The 16,592-nt window shown below is 43.9% G+C and overlaps 1 protein-coding gene across 12 annotated transcripts in view; it reads right to left on the bottom strand.

The window, feature by feature from the left end:
- Lrguk (leucine-rich repeats and guanylate kinase domain containing) overlaps nucleotides 1-16,592 on the bottom strand; it is a 148,113-nt gene that overhangs the window by 39,295 nt on the left and 92,226 nt on the right. For 5 of the 12 annotated variants that reach the window (XR_015685390.1, XR_015685392.1, XM_087656526.1 and 2 more), the window contains one exon: nucleotides 9,091-9,695. Coding sequence is in view for 8 of the 12 variants with exons in the window: in XM_087656526.1 (XP_087512652.1) it covers nucleotides 9,675-9,695 (21 nt within the window). In the remaining 4 variants the exon portion in view is untranslated. 12 annotated transcript variants of the gene reach the window in all.

Here is a 16,592-nt window from a genome sequence, read left to right as displayed (position 1 = left end):
GTTCATGGAAAGTATAGGGGAAAGCTAATATTTTAGACTAGAAAAAACAAGAGTGTGAATCTGTGGTGTGACTAAAAAGTAAAAACTAACAAGTATATAAAAATAGTAAGCCTAGGGGCTGGAGAGATGGCTCAAGTGGTTAAGAGCACCGGCTGCTCTCCCAGAGAACCCGGGTTCGATTCCTAGCACCACATGGAGCTCCACAGCCATCTGTAACTCCAGTGTCAGGGGCTCTGAACTCTTCTGGTCTCTGCAGGTTTCGAGTGCGCATGGGGCACAGACAGGCCTGTGGGCAAATATTCCCACATTCAACAAAGTAAGCCTATTCAGTAAGACAAACATATTTTCAAATGCCAAAGTCAGTGATGATTAAATAATTATGTTAATAGTGTACTTGATGCTAATGAAGGTGTGGTGAGAGGACCACTCATAAGCTACCTGAAGGCAAAAAAAAAAAAAAAAAAATCTTAAAATTCTGACAAAATCATTCTAGAAAGCTCCTTCTAGATTCCAGCAAAGTGACTAAACGGCTGCATACTGGAGTCACCTTGGAGACTCCACCAATCAGGTACCTGAGCCTCCATCCCCAGACAGTTTTATTCAACTGGCTTGAGATAGCGTCTGGGCGTTGGTATTTTTCACATTACAGAAAGTCTGATACACAGACCAGGCTGAGCGCCACTCTGCTAGAGAGACGGTTTTGGGGACAGAGACAGCCTATGGGAGCAGGGCATGGAAAATGAGGGCATCCGTAGCCTGGATTACCATGTACAGCTTCACCAGTCATCAGGATGGCTAGCCAGCAATACATCCGCTTGGGGGGACCTCATCAAGGAAAGGGTCAAGGCAGAGGACCGCTGAGACTGACTCCAGACCAGGGAGCATTTGGCTTAGGATGTCCTTTTTATGAAGAGAACTAATGCTTCCTTAAAGAGAGGGCTGATACAATTGACCTAGAGTGGCTGGAATGATGGGGCTAGGGGAACAGAGTCTGGCAAACAGGATCTATTCAAGATTGAGTTCTTGCAGGATCCAGATGACACCTCATTATGTTTTGAACAGTTGTGGCTTCCTGGAAGCTAGATGTGATCCAAGATGAAAAGCTAGAGGGGGAGAAACTTCAGGTGGACTGAAATTATTTTAAATGGATGGGGGGATAAGTTTCCTTCACGTGCGAGTTTAAGCTTGTGGCATGAGGTCATCCTGCTTACCACATGCTATGATCAGACACGGTAGAGACCTAATGGCCAATGCAGAATTGCTAGAGGGTAGAACCAACTGGCGTGATGAGACAGCGAAGTTCCGCCTGCATGAATAGATTGGTGCTGTCAGACAGGAAGTACACTTCCCTTTGGCCTGGATCAAAATGGTTGTAAGATTATCTAAAGTCATCAAGTTTTGCAATCAGAAGAAATCCAGTGCTAACCAACACAGTGCTGATCAGGGATGCACCTTGAGAAGCCGTAGCAAGCAGCTGTGATTAGTGTGTCGTTTTTCTCAAGGCGCCTGAGAACAGACAGTCTTTCTGTACAAGGCAGGCAGGCAAGTAAGGGAGAGTCCAGCAGGTGCCAAGTTGCCAATTCTGTAGTGACACTGCCCCTCCCCCAAGCAATATCTCTGATTAATTACAGGAAGATGAACATCAGAAGGAGTGCTTATAATAGGAACTTATAGATCTTATCACTAGTGCCAACAGGGATCTTTCTTAAACGATGTCTAGCGTCGTTCCAGCACCGCAGGAAGGGGTAGGTCCCCTCAGGAATGAGGAGGAGGAGCTCATTACTGCTTCCCACGTGACAGGTTCTGACACTGTGGAGAAAGGGCAGTGGTGAAAGGCTGGCTTTCTACAAGATTTCTTAGGGCTCTGATCTCATCCACGGGCTATCAAAAAATGGTAGACACTTAGCAGGCGGGACTCAGAAAGGATTAGGTCCTTGGGAGAATATTCTTGAATACTGTATCTTGTGCCTGGGCCTTTCTTTCCTCTCCCTTTGCTTGCTGGTGATCTTGAGGTGAATAGGGCAGGGGAGTGGAGTCAGGGGAGCTTTGTCCCAAGGATTCTGTCTTGTCTCAGGCCCCAAACAGCAGATCCTGATAACCACAGTATGAAATGGAAACCAAAACCAATCCTCCTTTACACTGTTTATCTCACACTTGGTCCCAGGGGAGACAGCTGACTAACACAGACTTTAGTCTCCTCCAAATTGGGAGCAAGGTAAGAAAAGACGAAATAGTGGATCATGTTAAGCCCGAGTCTCTGTTATGGAGGGTATTGGCAGGGCTGACAGGTTAAGATGGGGCTGTCAGTAAATAATAAAAATAGTCAACAAATAGTCTGTATTATGCAGAGGGTCTCAGTCCCACTGGTCATCAACACGTGGAGAAGAGGCTATTTATCAACCCAGAAGGATATGTTTCAACATTTTCACAGTGAGGATAGCCTTTTGGGCACACGTAAACTGAATATCAGCGTTAAGTACTCAATATTTACTTCCTGTAAATACCATGGAGTAAGATCACAAGGATAATGAAAGTTGTTGCAAAATATTTCTAATAACAGGTATATAATTAGTCTGGAAAGGGTGAAAAAGAAATGTGATATTTTTTTATTCCTTACTGGTACTAAAGAGCTCTCCCAAATTATATTAATTCTCTTTGAGAGATGCAGTTGATATCATGTTGGACACAAGTTAAATGGTGCTCTACCATGTTTTCATAATTAGAATAAAAACATTCATATTTTAAGCGAATCATCATAGTCCTGGAAATCTGAACCACACAATCCTAGTTAGGTAAGCCCAAAGAACCCATTGTGCATAAAATGAAAAATGCAGGGAGACTTCGGAATCTTAGATCTCAGCATAGGAATCCGCCGGGAAAATCAGTTGTGGGAAGACAAAACTCAAGTGACATTTTTCAAAGGTAAGAATGACTAACATGGAAAACAAAAATCAATAAAAGACGCTCTTTAGAGAATCACAGTATAAATTGATCAAGAGATTTTGACTCTTCCTTTGGTCATGAGTTGTATGCACGGGAAACAGCTGAGATCCATGGCCAGATCAGACGGAAGGACTGAACTCTGTGAGAACAAGGGTTTCCGCTTTCATGTTTAGATCAGATGTCAACGGTGCTGGTCTGTTTGCCAGGATCCAAGATCTCGGTGCTGGTCTATCTTCGGCCATGTGGGATTGGAGGAAGGGTGGGTTTGGTGTTGGAACCCGGGTAAGTTATTGCGAGTGCAGACATTCTTTTGTGCTGGGCAACTTTATCCTGCATAGAGGATGTTACACGAAGTGCTGTAAAACGTCAAGAGGCAAAAAAAGGTAGTGCACGGAGTCAGTCCCTTGGTACACAAGGAAAATAAGTTTAGAATTCCTGCACCACAAAGGATCAGCGATAAATACCATGCCCAGAGTGGGTAGGAGGCCAGCATCACATGCACATGGTTGGACAGGATGGGCTTGTGTACACTTGCCTGGTGACCAGAAGCCTTTCGAGCAGGAGAAGGCACTACTGGGGGTTAAGTTAGGGCATCACATATGTGAGGCAAAGGATCTACCACAGTTGTTTGTTTGTTTTTATTTTGACTCTGTTAAGATTTATTTTGAACAATTTCCTACTGACAAAACCAGGGAAAGGGGAGAGCCGCTGCCTTCCATTATGGACCCGCTGGTGTCCCCACCAGATTCCAATGGATAGTTCCAATCCAGTGATTATACAGATGGTTCTGGTTAAACTAAATGTACCACAAAACAAAACCAAAGTCATGGATTTGAGGGAGGGATATGTAGGGAAATAGAGGTGAGTGGGATCTGAGAGACAAGTCAGCCTGTCTTTGCTTCCTGTAGGTAACAGCACACTGTGTCCTCGTGGCCAAGGCGAACTCTGACCTCTAGCTTCTTTTGTGATCCTCTGGTCACTCTCACGAGCGGGGGTTCAGCCGGGGCCTTCTCTATCTATTCCTAGGCAGAACATGGCCACACACATGTATGTAAAGGGGCAAGAAAGAGAGTGGATGGGAGGCATCGGGCCAGATCTTTCTACATAAAACCTGTCAGAATTCCACTACCCACAGGAGGAGATGGGGCAGCAATTTGAAATCCTCTGTGCTTCCCTTCACTTTTGCTGGATAGAGTCACCACAGATTTGTCCAGAGAGCATGTGTCCTGGCCCAGACCTCGGTAACCAGCATTGTGGCTTCTCTTCTAAGTTGCTAGGTGACCAAGGGCTAATTTCTAACCATTCTGAACTTAGTTTCTCTTCTGTAACTGTGGGGCACAAAACCTCACAGGGAGCCTCTGACTTGAAATGGTCATTTAATTTCTAATCATTGTCTAATCATTCTGACAACAGTCGGAAGCATAATTATGGTAGTATGAATAGACCTTAGGTAGAACAATACATACCTTTTAAGGCCCCATCGACTTCTAAGTCACTTCCTGCTGATCCTGGTCGAGAAGAAACCCCGCCCTCTGGAAGCTGAAAGGGGAGTTCTTTGAACCATGGACAAGTTTGAAATAATGTAGAATATCTTTGAGAAATATTGGAATCCTTGCTGTGGAAAAAATGAAAATGGTTTTGAGATTCAAAACTCTCATTGGCCATAAACTTTACACGCTTGACTTTACAGGACACTTTTATCAAGTAAGGTCAGTCGTTTACAAACCTCTACTGACCTAGTTAAACAGTGTCTGCAGCAAGTGACCCAGCTTTAATGTATACGAAATAGTATATATAACAGCAAAAACTCCTTACCCCTTGTGCAAACATGATGCTGTAAAATAGATATAACTGCTGATGTACAAGACAAGGAAGCACAAATCCTGTGTGCAGGAGCTTAGAAATAAGTGTGTGTGTGTGTGTGTGTGTGTGTGTGTGTGTGTGCGTGCACGCGCATGTATGTTCATATGGGTGTGTGTGTGTAAGAAATAAATTTGTTTTTATATAATATCTAATTCATAGTGTTTTGTCAGAGCAACTTCAATAGACTAAGACATAACCAATTCTGCAAATTATCTCCATTTCACAGTGAGATAACTGGCCGAATAGTAAGTACAGTTTTTAGGATTTTGATCTAAGTACCTGTGCTGGGTAGTTTGTTACAAACTGGAGTCACCTGGGAGACTACAAGAAAGCAGTCTGATCAAGTCAGGGGGAGCAAGCCAGTAAGCAGCATCCCTCCATGGCTTCTACATCAGGTCCTGTGTTCCGATTCCTGCCCTGACTTCCTTCAGCCACTGACTGTTATCTATGTGGAGACTGAAACAAGCCCTTTCCTTCCCAAGTTACTTCTTGTCAGTATGTTACCACAGGAACAGAAAGGCAAACTGAGACAGATTCGGGCTGATTTCCCAACAAAATCTAGGCCCTCTCATAGTCTCTCTGTGTCTCTGTCTGTCTCTCTCTCTTTTAAAATAATAAGAAGCTTTGCTAATTCAGCAAGCAGGAGATGCTCCATGACCTGAAACTCTTTTGCAATTACAAGCTAGGTCCAACGCTATGTCCCTTATATATCCATTTGTCCCAAGCTCACTTCCCTTATGAACAGTGTATAACTTTTGCTCACTTATTCAATAAGAGCTTTAGTATTTTTCAAGGTACTTTGCGTGAATTCTTTATTAATATTAAATGGTTGTAAGTAATCAAAAACATTTTTGCCTTCTCATTTATATTTTTCAGTGTCTCCAACAACATGTTAGGAACATTCAAATTCATTTTTTTATTATATGTGAGAGTGAGCACATGTGCAGGCACGCATGAGCCACAGAGCATGCGTGGAAGTAGAAGACAACTCTGTGGAGTTGTTGTCCATGTTCCTCCTTTCTGTGGGTTCCGGGGATCGAGCTCAGGCCATCAGCTTCAAATAGCGAGTGGCTTGCCTGCTATGCCATCTTGCCAACCATTAGTGACATTTAAATGAAAAAAAAAAAAACTTGTGTGATTATGTTTTTGTGTGTGCATGTGTGTGATATAGTGTACATACATGTATGTGTGTATGCATGTGGAAGCCAGAAGTTGATGTTGATCTTGAATGTCTTCTTCAAATTGATTGATTGATCAAATTATTTATTCAATTCTTATTTTTTTTGAGACAAGGTCCCTCACTAGACTTACTCAGCAAGATGGCTTGGCCAGCAAGCCCCAGGGGTCCTTTTTTGTGTCTTCTCAGGTGTCGGATTAAAGGTATGTACTGCTGTGCCCAATTTTGGGTGCTGGGGATCCAAATTCAGGTCCCTATGCTTGTGTGGCAAACACTTTGCCCCCTAAGCCACCTCCCCAGCTCGCTCTAAATAAAAATTTAGGCAACCTGTTGTATGCAGCTTTTGTACTGCTTTTTGACATATTAGAACATTGGGACCTTGAAATGGCCTTTTAAATGCCAGCCATCGGTCGATAATGCACTAATCAGAGACGTTGGTTGCAAATTACAGGTACCGAGCTGGCTCATGTCGATATTAAAGAGGATGGTGTCGAAAAGCTATTGGATGCCTTCGGGATCAGTGGAAACCAAGAGAACTTCATTAAATGCTGGACAGGGACAAAGGTAAGCCAGGAGTCAAGGACATAGCCGAGTCACAGCACAACGGAGACTAGAGGCCTATTACCCTCCACTCTACCAGAAAGAATGCCTGCAGTGCTGTCGGGTTCTTGCTTTATCTGCTGCTGGGTGGAATATCTACACTTGCTCTGCCTTATTGTGTCCCTCCCCAAGAATACAAAGGAGGCGCCGTGTGCTCTACAAAGTCTGCTCCTCACAAATTTTAGTGACAGGTGGGCCCCCTGAACAGTTCCAGAATTTCTCCAAAGCTTACAAATGGAAACCACGATTTTAACAAACATGTAGAAAACAACTGTTCAATTCAACTAACCTTGTTTCAGGGTATGGTCCAAAGGGGGCTTTAACGTGATCTTCGCAGAGCTCAAAGGTTTTCTGTAGTTCATCTATTGTTGCAAAATACTGATGGCCACTGACAGTAGGTATTGGTACTGGGCCCCTGAGAACAGACAGAATCCTATAGTTTTATCACATATACAGACAGGCGAAATCTTAATATTGACCATTGTTTCTACAGAACTACATATTCCAGGGAATTACTCACTTCAGGACTTGCCTTGCCTGGCGGCATCATTGCAGCCCAACTTGAAGAGGAAACACACATGTGCTGGGAACAGTCCTCATCCATCCAATCACTGATCTTGAGGATTGTGCACCTACTCCATTATAACCCTTGTCCACTTAGGTCTAACCATATAGCAATGTACTAATTGCTAGAAGAACTGAAATGGGTATCTCCCTATCTTGTGTATAGTCTAATTCTTTGAAATGGTCCACAAGTAAGACATTTCTGAAAACTCTAGTATTATACTCTGAATTAAATACTAGGTATGAAATACTACTTTTCCTCTATTCAGAGGTGTACAGTTTATGTGACTGCTCCCTCGGGTTGCCTTTCAGGAAAATACAGTCACTGGCCATGCCCAGACCCTGTGCACTCACGGCAGCCTTGCTAGAGATGCTGTGTACACAGCAACCGACTCCACAGAAAGGAATAGAGGTCCACAGCATCTGTCTGCCTATGGCAGTGCATTCGGAGCTCAGACCTAAAACGTCTGATGGTGGGTTTGAAGAGGCACGGTGTCTGCCTCATGTAGGCCGCTCTCATGTAGGCCTAGCTTCAGACACAGTGGGGGGCACTATCTTTTAGCTACCACCTGCCCACCCCGCCACCAGAACTCTGCATGTATCCTACAACCTGACATTTTGAATCTGACCACCCAAAGGTAACATAATGTGGAAAAAAGTAATTACACTTTCTTTGATGTTATAGTAAAGACAAAATTTTAATATCACTTATATTGATTAATATTCCTAACATGTATCACAGACAAGAGAGGCAACATTGATACTGAAAAAATCAAATGGCTGTTAAGACTCAGTTTCCTGGGTATTTGCATTCATAACTTTACTAAAAAGAATTTCTGAATGCTCTAACTTGAGATTTGGTTATTGATCTTAGCAACTTTCTAAAACCTGGGGCTTTCTCCATTACTCAAACATTCCACACTTGATTTCAGACAAAAGGCCAGGACATAGTCATTACTCAAATATTCTAAAAGGTCACATAGAAGGGAGAATTCAGAGCACTGAAACCCATGACATTAATGAGAAAATAACAAGAAATATATAACCATCTCATGATCCGGTTACTTGGAGTTAAACTTAAAATGGCTCAGTGTGCCTTTTCATACATAGTAATTAATAAAGCAGTAACTGTTACAGCCAATACCACCTATGGTGCTCGCACTCTGTGGTGGGCACTGAGTAAAACATTTTACACCCAGGACCAAAAGTTCATGGAGTGCTAAGGTCCTTGTGCTTCTGAGCCTTCTGGCCTAGTGTGGAAAGGAAAAACTGAACGAGTGACCCCACGAATAATCCCCACTGTTTGGGCAGTGAAGACAGACAAGTACAGGGAACTCAACAGGATGTAATTAACTTCAGGCAAGAACAGCCGTGGTACAGGCTGACACTTATACTGGAACCCTAGAAGTGTCCTTCTGTTTTCAGTCAGTAGAACCACCCATTTCTAGTAGCTATGTCTTAAAACAATATACAAATGTCTACAACTTTCAGACAGAGTTTGATACTGGACCACAAGCATCCACTTGGGTGCAGAGCTCTCTGCTTATATTGATGACTGGGGTTCATTTGGTATACGTAGACATCGGAACATCAATCCCAGATCGCCAGGCATCAACCAGAGTAATAGATTACTACCTTTGAAACAGGAGTGTGTGATCACGGGGTGTCTTCCCCATGAGTGCCTGCCGGGCTGTCTCATGCTGTCTTTGGAGAGACTCTCTTTCCTAGGCAAGACACATGATCAGAAAATTAATGTGGAAAGGGTGTCAGATGATCAAAATAGCTATAATCATTTCCTCCTTACCAGAGGTTTCCAAGTACATGAGGCAAAAGGGGCTGGGGCTGGGGCGGGGGCGGGGGCGGGGCAGGGCAGACAAACATAGAAAACAATTAGCAGTTATTTAGCGGAAAGGTAAAAACAAATTTTATGAATAAGCCACATGCTCTGCAGACACAGAAGTTTAATTTGGAAGTTTTATTTGACAAATGACAATGTCAAGGTCTTTGCTTTGTGATTTTCCTTATTTATTTATTTATTCGGAGACAGATCGATCTCATGTATCTTAGCCCTGGTCTCACTAGGTAGTCAGATGGCCTTGAACTTCTGCTTCCTCTTCCGTCTCTCTGTGCTGGGATGTTAGACTCCTGCCGCCACGCCCAGGTCCTGCAGTGCTAGGATTCCAAGCCAGGCTATCTCTGCATGCTGGGCGAGCGTTCTGCAACTGAGCCCCGTCCAAGCCCACAATGCGACAGTTTTAATAGTACTTCACGGTCACGTGTTTTGGGCTTGTTTGAGGCAAGGACTTGCTGTCTGGTGCCGGCTGGCCTGGAACTCACTAAGTGGACCAGGTTTGCAGTGGTATCCGCTGCTTTGTCTCCCGAGTACTGTGAGGACAGACGTGCTGTCGTCATGCCAGGCCTTGACTTTTATTTTAAGCCATTCTTTTGAGATGATAGACTTCTGAAGGGCACAGGGTAGAGATGACTTTCATCTTCTCACATGAAGTAAATGATCGAACAAATATATTTAACCGGAATTAAGTACGACCTGAAAACAATGAAAATTACAGTTCTGCATTTCGCCATCATTATCACGATAAATACGTTAAAAACACTGGGTGGCAATATAGGAATGGAAAAGACAGTTTACCAAAAAATGGTTCATGATTTTGGCAAAAGGGAACATGGAAAACACAGAACTAAAATGGGGCGGGGGACATACGTGCAGTTTTACAATGGCTACAAGTGTTTCTAATCAGATCCTCCAATGGAATGTTGACCCCTTTAGCAACTGTTCAAATACTGGGACACTCCACTCTAAGCTCCCAGATATAAGATTCGTACTTTCCTAAAGACTTAGCAGGGTTGGGGATTTAGCTCAGTGGTAGAGCGCTTGCCTAGCAAGTGCAAAGCCCTGGGTTCAGTCCCCAGCTCTGAAAAAAGAGAGAAAAAAAAAAAAAGAAGAAGAAGAGAAGGCATATTGTAGCATGCACTTTAACAGCGCGTGCATCCCAAGTACATTAACCACTGCTTGCAATAACTTGGTCTGAAACAAGCATAGGTGCTTTGATTTTCCATTTCGTGATCAGGAAGGCTGCAGAGGGAACAGCGGCAAACAAGCATGCAGGGTACAAGCCTCAGTTAGTTACAGAGAGCCTTGGGAATTGGCATGGTGTCGTGCCTTTTAATGTCTTTGGGGAAATTTTTTTTCAAGATTAGATCTTTTGAGAATGACGCTGATGTGGTTCTGTGTACCTGTAGGAGTGGCTCTGCTCTGTCCTAATGTCACAACTGGCACACTGGGCATCTCTGCAAAAGAAGGTGCATCCCAGAGACCAGGCATCTCTTGGGTCACTACATCACTACTGCACGCCCTGCACACAGCACAGAGCTGAGGCTCAGTAATTATTTTTGCTCTATAGCAGAGTGGATGGTGCTTCCCTTTCCAAAGCTATCTGGGGCCCAACTTACTGTCACTGCTCCTATCTTGACAAAAGTTGACTTTAAGTGTTTGGATTTAAAATTATTTTTAGAGCCGGACTCATGGGAGCTATTGTGAGCTCACTGGAAACAGGCTCTCAGATGGACACTTATTTACCAAGACCACTTCCTCTTTCTCTGGCCATGCGCTCTGATCTCGAATGCCCGTCCCCTACTTTTCAGCTGCCCTGCTGCCAGACCCCGAGCTTGATTGATGGGCCTCTGCATGACAGATCTGATGGATGCAGAGGTAACGTGGGTCACCAATGACAACAGCCTCATTCAAGATGGACAGAGGTAGGCAGGGGGCAGTGGGGGAGAAAAACATGCGTGCTGAGAGCTGAAGGAGGCGTGATGAGGTGAGAAAGGAAGCCCTATTCTAACCCCAGAGGAAAATCTGTAACTCCACAGATGCGTCTAATGGCTTCACATTGAAACAGAACACTACACACTAACCAACTCTGTGAATATTCTGTTTTTAGAATGATTTATGTGCTCTTTCTTCTTAAATTAATACTGCTACATACGTATGTGCCATGAGAGGGGCAGGGTGTGTCACTGTGTGTGTGTGTGTGTATGTGTGTGTATGTGTGTGTGTATGTGTGTGTATGTGTGTGTGTATGTGTGTATGTATGTGTGTATGTGTGTATGTGTGTGTATGTGTGTGTGTATGTGTGTATGTGTATGTGTGTGTATGTGTGTATGTGTGTGTATGTGTGTGTATGTATGTGTGTATGTGTGTGTATGTGTGTGTATGTGTATGTGTGTGTGTATGTGTGTGTATGTTTGTGTATGTGTGTGTGTATAAGTTGTAAGACTTTGTGCAGCTGTTGCTCTTTCCATATTTTTTATTTAAAAGGTTTATATAAGATATATTTTGATCATATTCTTTCCCCTCCTCCAACTCCCAATTCCTCCTACCTCCCTACCCATCTCTCAAAATACCTCAAAAAACCAAATCATAACAATAAGATAGAAAAATACAAAAATACAAAAGGAAACACATAAAAACCATGGCGCTCATTTTATGTTGGCCAATTACTCGTGAGTGTGGGGCCTGCCCTGGAATGTCTTGATAGTCCCAGCAATGCTCTATCAGAGAGAACTTATTTTTCCTTTCCCAGCAGCTATCAGTTGCAAATAGCTTCTTGGTTGGGCCCTTTCTCTGTACTGGGGTTTTGTCTGTTTGAACCTGTGTAGGTCTTGTGTGTGCTGTCACGGTGTCTGTGGGTTTGTATGAACACCAGTCCTGTTGTGTCTGGAAGAAGCTGTTTCTTTTGGTCATTGACCACCTCCGGTTTGCAGTTTTCCAGTCTTTCTTCCACACAGATCCCTGAGCCTTGAGGAGGGTTGACGAAGACATCCCGTTTAGGACTGAGTGCTCCGAAGTCCCTCACTCTCTCCGTGCTGTCAGCTGTCTCTGTGTCCCCAGCCACTGCAAGGAGTCTCTCTGTTGAGAGCTGAGCAATGCACTCATCTGAGTCCTGGCTGATTGTCGTGACTTCCGTACTTCCAAGAGTTCCAAAATGCCCCTACCCACTGAGCCGCCTTGCCGGCTCCTTTTGGTTATTACTCAGCACCGTACGAATTCATTACACCTTTGCCCTGAATCACACCACACTCAATCACTTACAGCTGCAATTTCTCCTAAATTCTTTTTATTATGATGAGAATTTGACTCTCGATCATGTCATAGCTGGACGATAACTCCTCCCAGTGGTCTGTCAATGAGGTCTGTACTTTTGTTTTCGTTTTGAGGTGCTGGGGATAGACTCTCAGGTGCACATGCTAGGCAGTGCTCAATCCCTGAGCTAACTGCTCCCCACTCCTAGTCCCCAAATAAATTTTGGAGCTCCCATTGCCTCTGCATAAAAATACACAGCAACCATAACTTCCTCCCTGCACTCATACAGGCAACTCTAATTACACCCAGTGGGCCACACACACCGAGTACATGTGGGAGGAGGAGATGGACTTGTTAGGAAAAAGGAAGGCTTTAGTGGGAAGGGGTGAGGGATGAGAGGGGAGAAATGGGGGATGATGGGAATGGCTAAAATTCTTATCATGCTTATATGAGACTGTCAAAGAATAAAAACTAGGAGCTGAATAGCAAAATCAAAACCATATCAAACATTCTACAAAACCAGGAGCCAAAATACCCCCTCAAGCCCAGAGCTAAAACCTGGGAAGGGCGTCCCCACCCTCTACCAGTGAGTGGGGATGGACTTCCAGTGCATGCTAAAGGAACTGAATGCACTAAAACTCTGAAGCCGCCTCACTGGGGTTCTTTTTTGAGGACAGCTCCCACACTGTGTTAGTTATTTTTCTGTGGCTGCAATAGAACACCATTACCAATGCAAGGGTTCACTGGGGCTTATGGTTCCAGAGGGTCCATATGAGAACAGCACCGCAGCAGGGAGCTCCAGGCTGAGAGCTGGGGGTTCACATCTAAAGAACAAGTGGGAGGGAGGGAGGGAGTGAGAGAGGGGGGGGAGGGGGTAAGAGAGAGAGGGGGGAGGGGGTAAGAGGGGAGAAGGAGGGAAGGAGAGGGAGAGGGAGAGGGAGAGGGAGAGGGAGAGGGAGAGGGAGACCCACAGAAGGATCCAATTGATGATCAAGTATTCAGACGCCTGTGGATATGGGGGATGTCTCATTCCAACCACCACACACACCAAGAGCAGCTGAGAGAATGGAATACAAATTTAATAGGACAAATTCAACAGGAAAAAAAACTGCCAGGAGATCTCAGGAGGGGAACTGATATCGATTTTAGGGTTGTTTGAAGGAACCATGGTCACTTCACAAACTCTCAGAAAATTAATTTCATGTAGATGGGCAATAGAAGGTATTTAGTTAAATTTCATATGCGGCTATCCTAAGAGAAAAAATAAAAGTGAACACCAGCCCTTCAGACAAAGCTTTCATATAAAACATCAAATCTGTAATCTGCTGTTTCAAAGTAAACACAAAGACATAAGTGAAAGACTCAAGGCATTAAAGAACAAATAAAATTATAATTAAAAGCCAACAAATACGGTGGCAGAACTCAAGAATGAACTAGAAATAAAAGGGAAAAGATTACTACAGAAACAACTGAATCAGAAGAAATTCAAGAATGAGAAAGGGGGGAAAAGAGGGAGAGGGAGAGGAGGAGGGGAAGGGAGGGAGGGAGAGAGGGAGGGAGGGAGGGAGAGAGAGAGAGAGAATGGATTAAGATAACTAGAAAGTGAAGAAGAAGAAGAAGAAGAAGAAGAAGAAGAAGAAGAAGAAGAAGAAGAAGAAGAAGAAGAAGAAGAAGAAGAAGAAGAAGAAACCCTGAAAATCCAAAAGAAAGAGTTTGAAGAATCTGGGAGAAAAGGAGAGATATTTCAGGTGTGGAGACTCAACATGCAAACGCTACACACACTGACAGGAATAAGGGACACTGTGGCCTGAACACAGTGCCTAAGAGTGGAACGGACCGGGCATCAGCCTGTGAGAACTCAGGAAATTGTTTTTTAGCTTTTTCTGTACACAGAATACATCATACAACAGCCGGATACTGAGCCACACTCTGATGAATCTTAAGTATATGCATATTTCAGAATTAATACAAAATACAGACTGACTATGCGTAGCTGTCATGCAGCCTTAAACAACGTGGTGGAGCATGAGGATGAGCGCCCCACCCCTGGCTGAGAGGATCCTGGCCGTGGGTGACAGCTGCCGGAGAGGGAGAGTCATCAGCGGGGAGACTCAGTGGTGGGTTGAGTGAAGACCACACATCCAAGAATTCTTGGGCAGCACAAACTGTGCTTAATGGGGTTTGAGAACTCAACAGAGGACTCAGAGTCAGGGAGGGAGGGAGGGAATGGGAAGTGGACCAGGGAGGAGTCAGGGGAGGGCAAATACGATCAAAATGGTTTCTATGAAATTCTCAAAGAACTAATGAAAATGAGAGAAACAAAGAAAATGACATTTAAAAAGCACGTTTCAGTTTTCATAATGGGATGATTGTGTTAGTATTGTTATTCAGAGGCTGTTCTCATGATGTGGGATAGAGCAGAAGAGTAATTTAACGGCCTATCATAATCCTATCATCGTCTAGGTCTCTGAGAAGCCTTTGGGAAGGATTCTCAGTGTGCAAGAAAGATAAAGGTGTAATAGAAAAAGCAAAACTCATGAGGCCATGAATTTTAATTAGAAATATCAGGTTGAACTCATGAAATATTTTATCTAGCCAGGGAAAAAGACCAGAGGGCAGAGACTATAGTTTAGTGGTAGAAACTTGCCTAGCATGAACAAGGCCCTGGGTTTGGTTCCCAGTGTCTTTTCCCCTAAGGAGTCCTAGAAGTAATGGCCACTCCAATAGTGATGGCCGTTCCTAATGGCCGAAATGCATCGTTGAACTATGACCTCTCACTTAGGGAAACCAAGACCGCTCCCTGTAAAAACAGCTCTGGGGTATCTTTGTTACTTTTCTGTTACTGTAACAGAATTCCCAGACAAAAGCAAGTTAGGAAAGAAATGGGTTTATTTGGGCTTATGTGTCCAGAGGGACATACTTCATCATGGCAGGGAACGATATGGCTTCAGGCAGAGAAGGCATGGTGGCAGGAGTACGGGCTGGCTGGTCACATCGCATCCACACTTTGGAAGCAGAGAATGAGAGGAAGTAGGGCCAGGCAATACACCCCAAGGCCTGCACCACCGAACCCACTCCCTTCAACAAGCCTTTACCTCCTAAAGGTTCCACCCAATCAGTGCCACCAGTTGGGGACCACATGCTCACACAGCCTATGGGGGTCATTTGACATTCAATAACGGGTCTGTGCCAGGTAAAATACAAGAGCGTGAGCTAGCTTGTTATGCCAAATGGCAAAGCAGCTATCAAAGACTCCATTTCAAGGAAGTCAACTAGAAAAGATCATAAGGTGAGATTATTTGAATCCTGATATGGGTCAAAAGTACAGAAAGTCAGTGTCTTTCAAATATGTTTAAATCCAAGTATGTTCACTTACGTTACTGTACACAGTTCATTATGTGTTTGACATTTTACACGTCTGGATTTCCAGTGTGGGGCCTCTGTGACTGACGCTGTGGCACATAGCCCTGTACTCCTGTGCATGCCTCTCCTCTCTATTGAGTTTATGTCAGGAATGTCCTTGCTGAGGCATGGGGCACATGTATGTTCAACACCAGTATGTCCAGCTGCTGTCAACATACACTGTTTAACCCCCCCAGCCGTTGTCATGTAAGAGTTTTCACTGTGAACTGAGAATGGAGTCCCCATTGGAGGAATTAGAGAAAGAATTAAAGGAGCTGAAGGGGCTTGCAACCCCATAAGAACAACAATGCCAACCAACCAGAGCTCCCAGGGACTAAACCACTACCCCAAGACTACACATGGACAGACCCATGGCTCCAGCTGCATATGTAGCACAGGATGGCCTTGTTGGGCACCAATGGGAAAAGACTTTGGTCCTACCAAGGCTGGACCCCCAGTGTAGGGGAAAGTCAGGGTGGGGAGGCAGGAAGGGGGGCGGTTGGGGAGAGGGACATCCTTATAGAAGAAGGGAAGGGAGATGACATAGAGGGCTTATGGACAGGGAATAACATTTGAAATGTAAATAAAAAAACACCCAATAAAAAGTCTGTTTTATAATTTACTACTTTAAGTTTATTCTTATAAGCATCTCAGTATAATTATAACCTGCATTGTTTTGTGGTCATATAAACCTGTCATAACATCACTGGTCACCAGGCTATTTTTTTGTGTGCAGGTTTCCTGTGTATCACATATTTTGTCCTTAGTAACCAGTAAGAGTTCCTTATGTATTGTGGGCACAAATACTCTGTCGCTTATACATCGCAAGTATCTTGGTGTGGTTTGCCTTTTTAAAGTTTAATGCCACTTTTATTAACAAGAGTTCTTAATTTAAATTTTATTATATCTGTTTATTTATTTAGTATGTATACATGCATG

Source organism: Rattus norvegicus, chromosome 4 (genome assembly GCF_021556685.1).
Source record: "Rattus norvegicus strain SHRSP/BbbUtx chromosome 4, alternate assembly SHRSP_T2T, whole genome shotgun sequence".
Lineage (NCBI taxonomy): Eukaryota > Metazoa > Chordata > Mammalia > Rodentia > Muridae > Rattus > Rattus norvegicus.
Note: the sequence above shows the minus strand (reverse complement) of the source record. Positions and strands in the feature narration are given on the sequence as shown.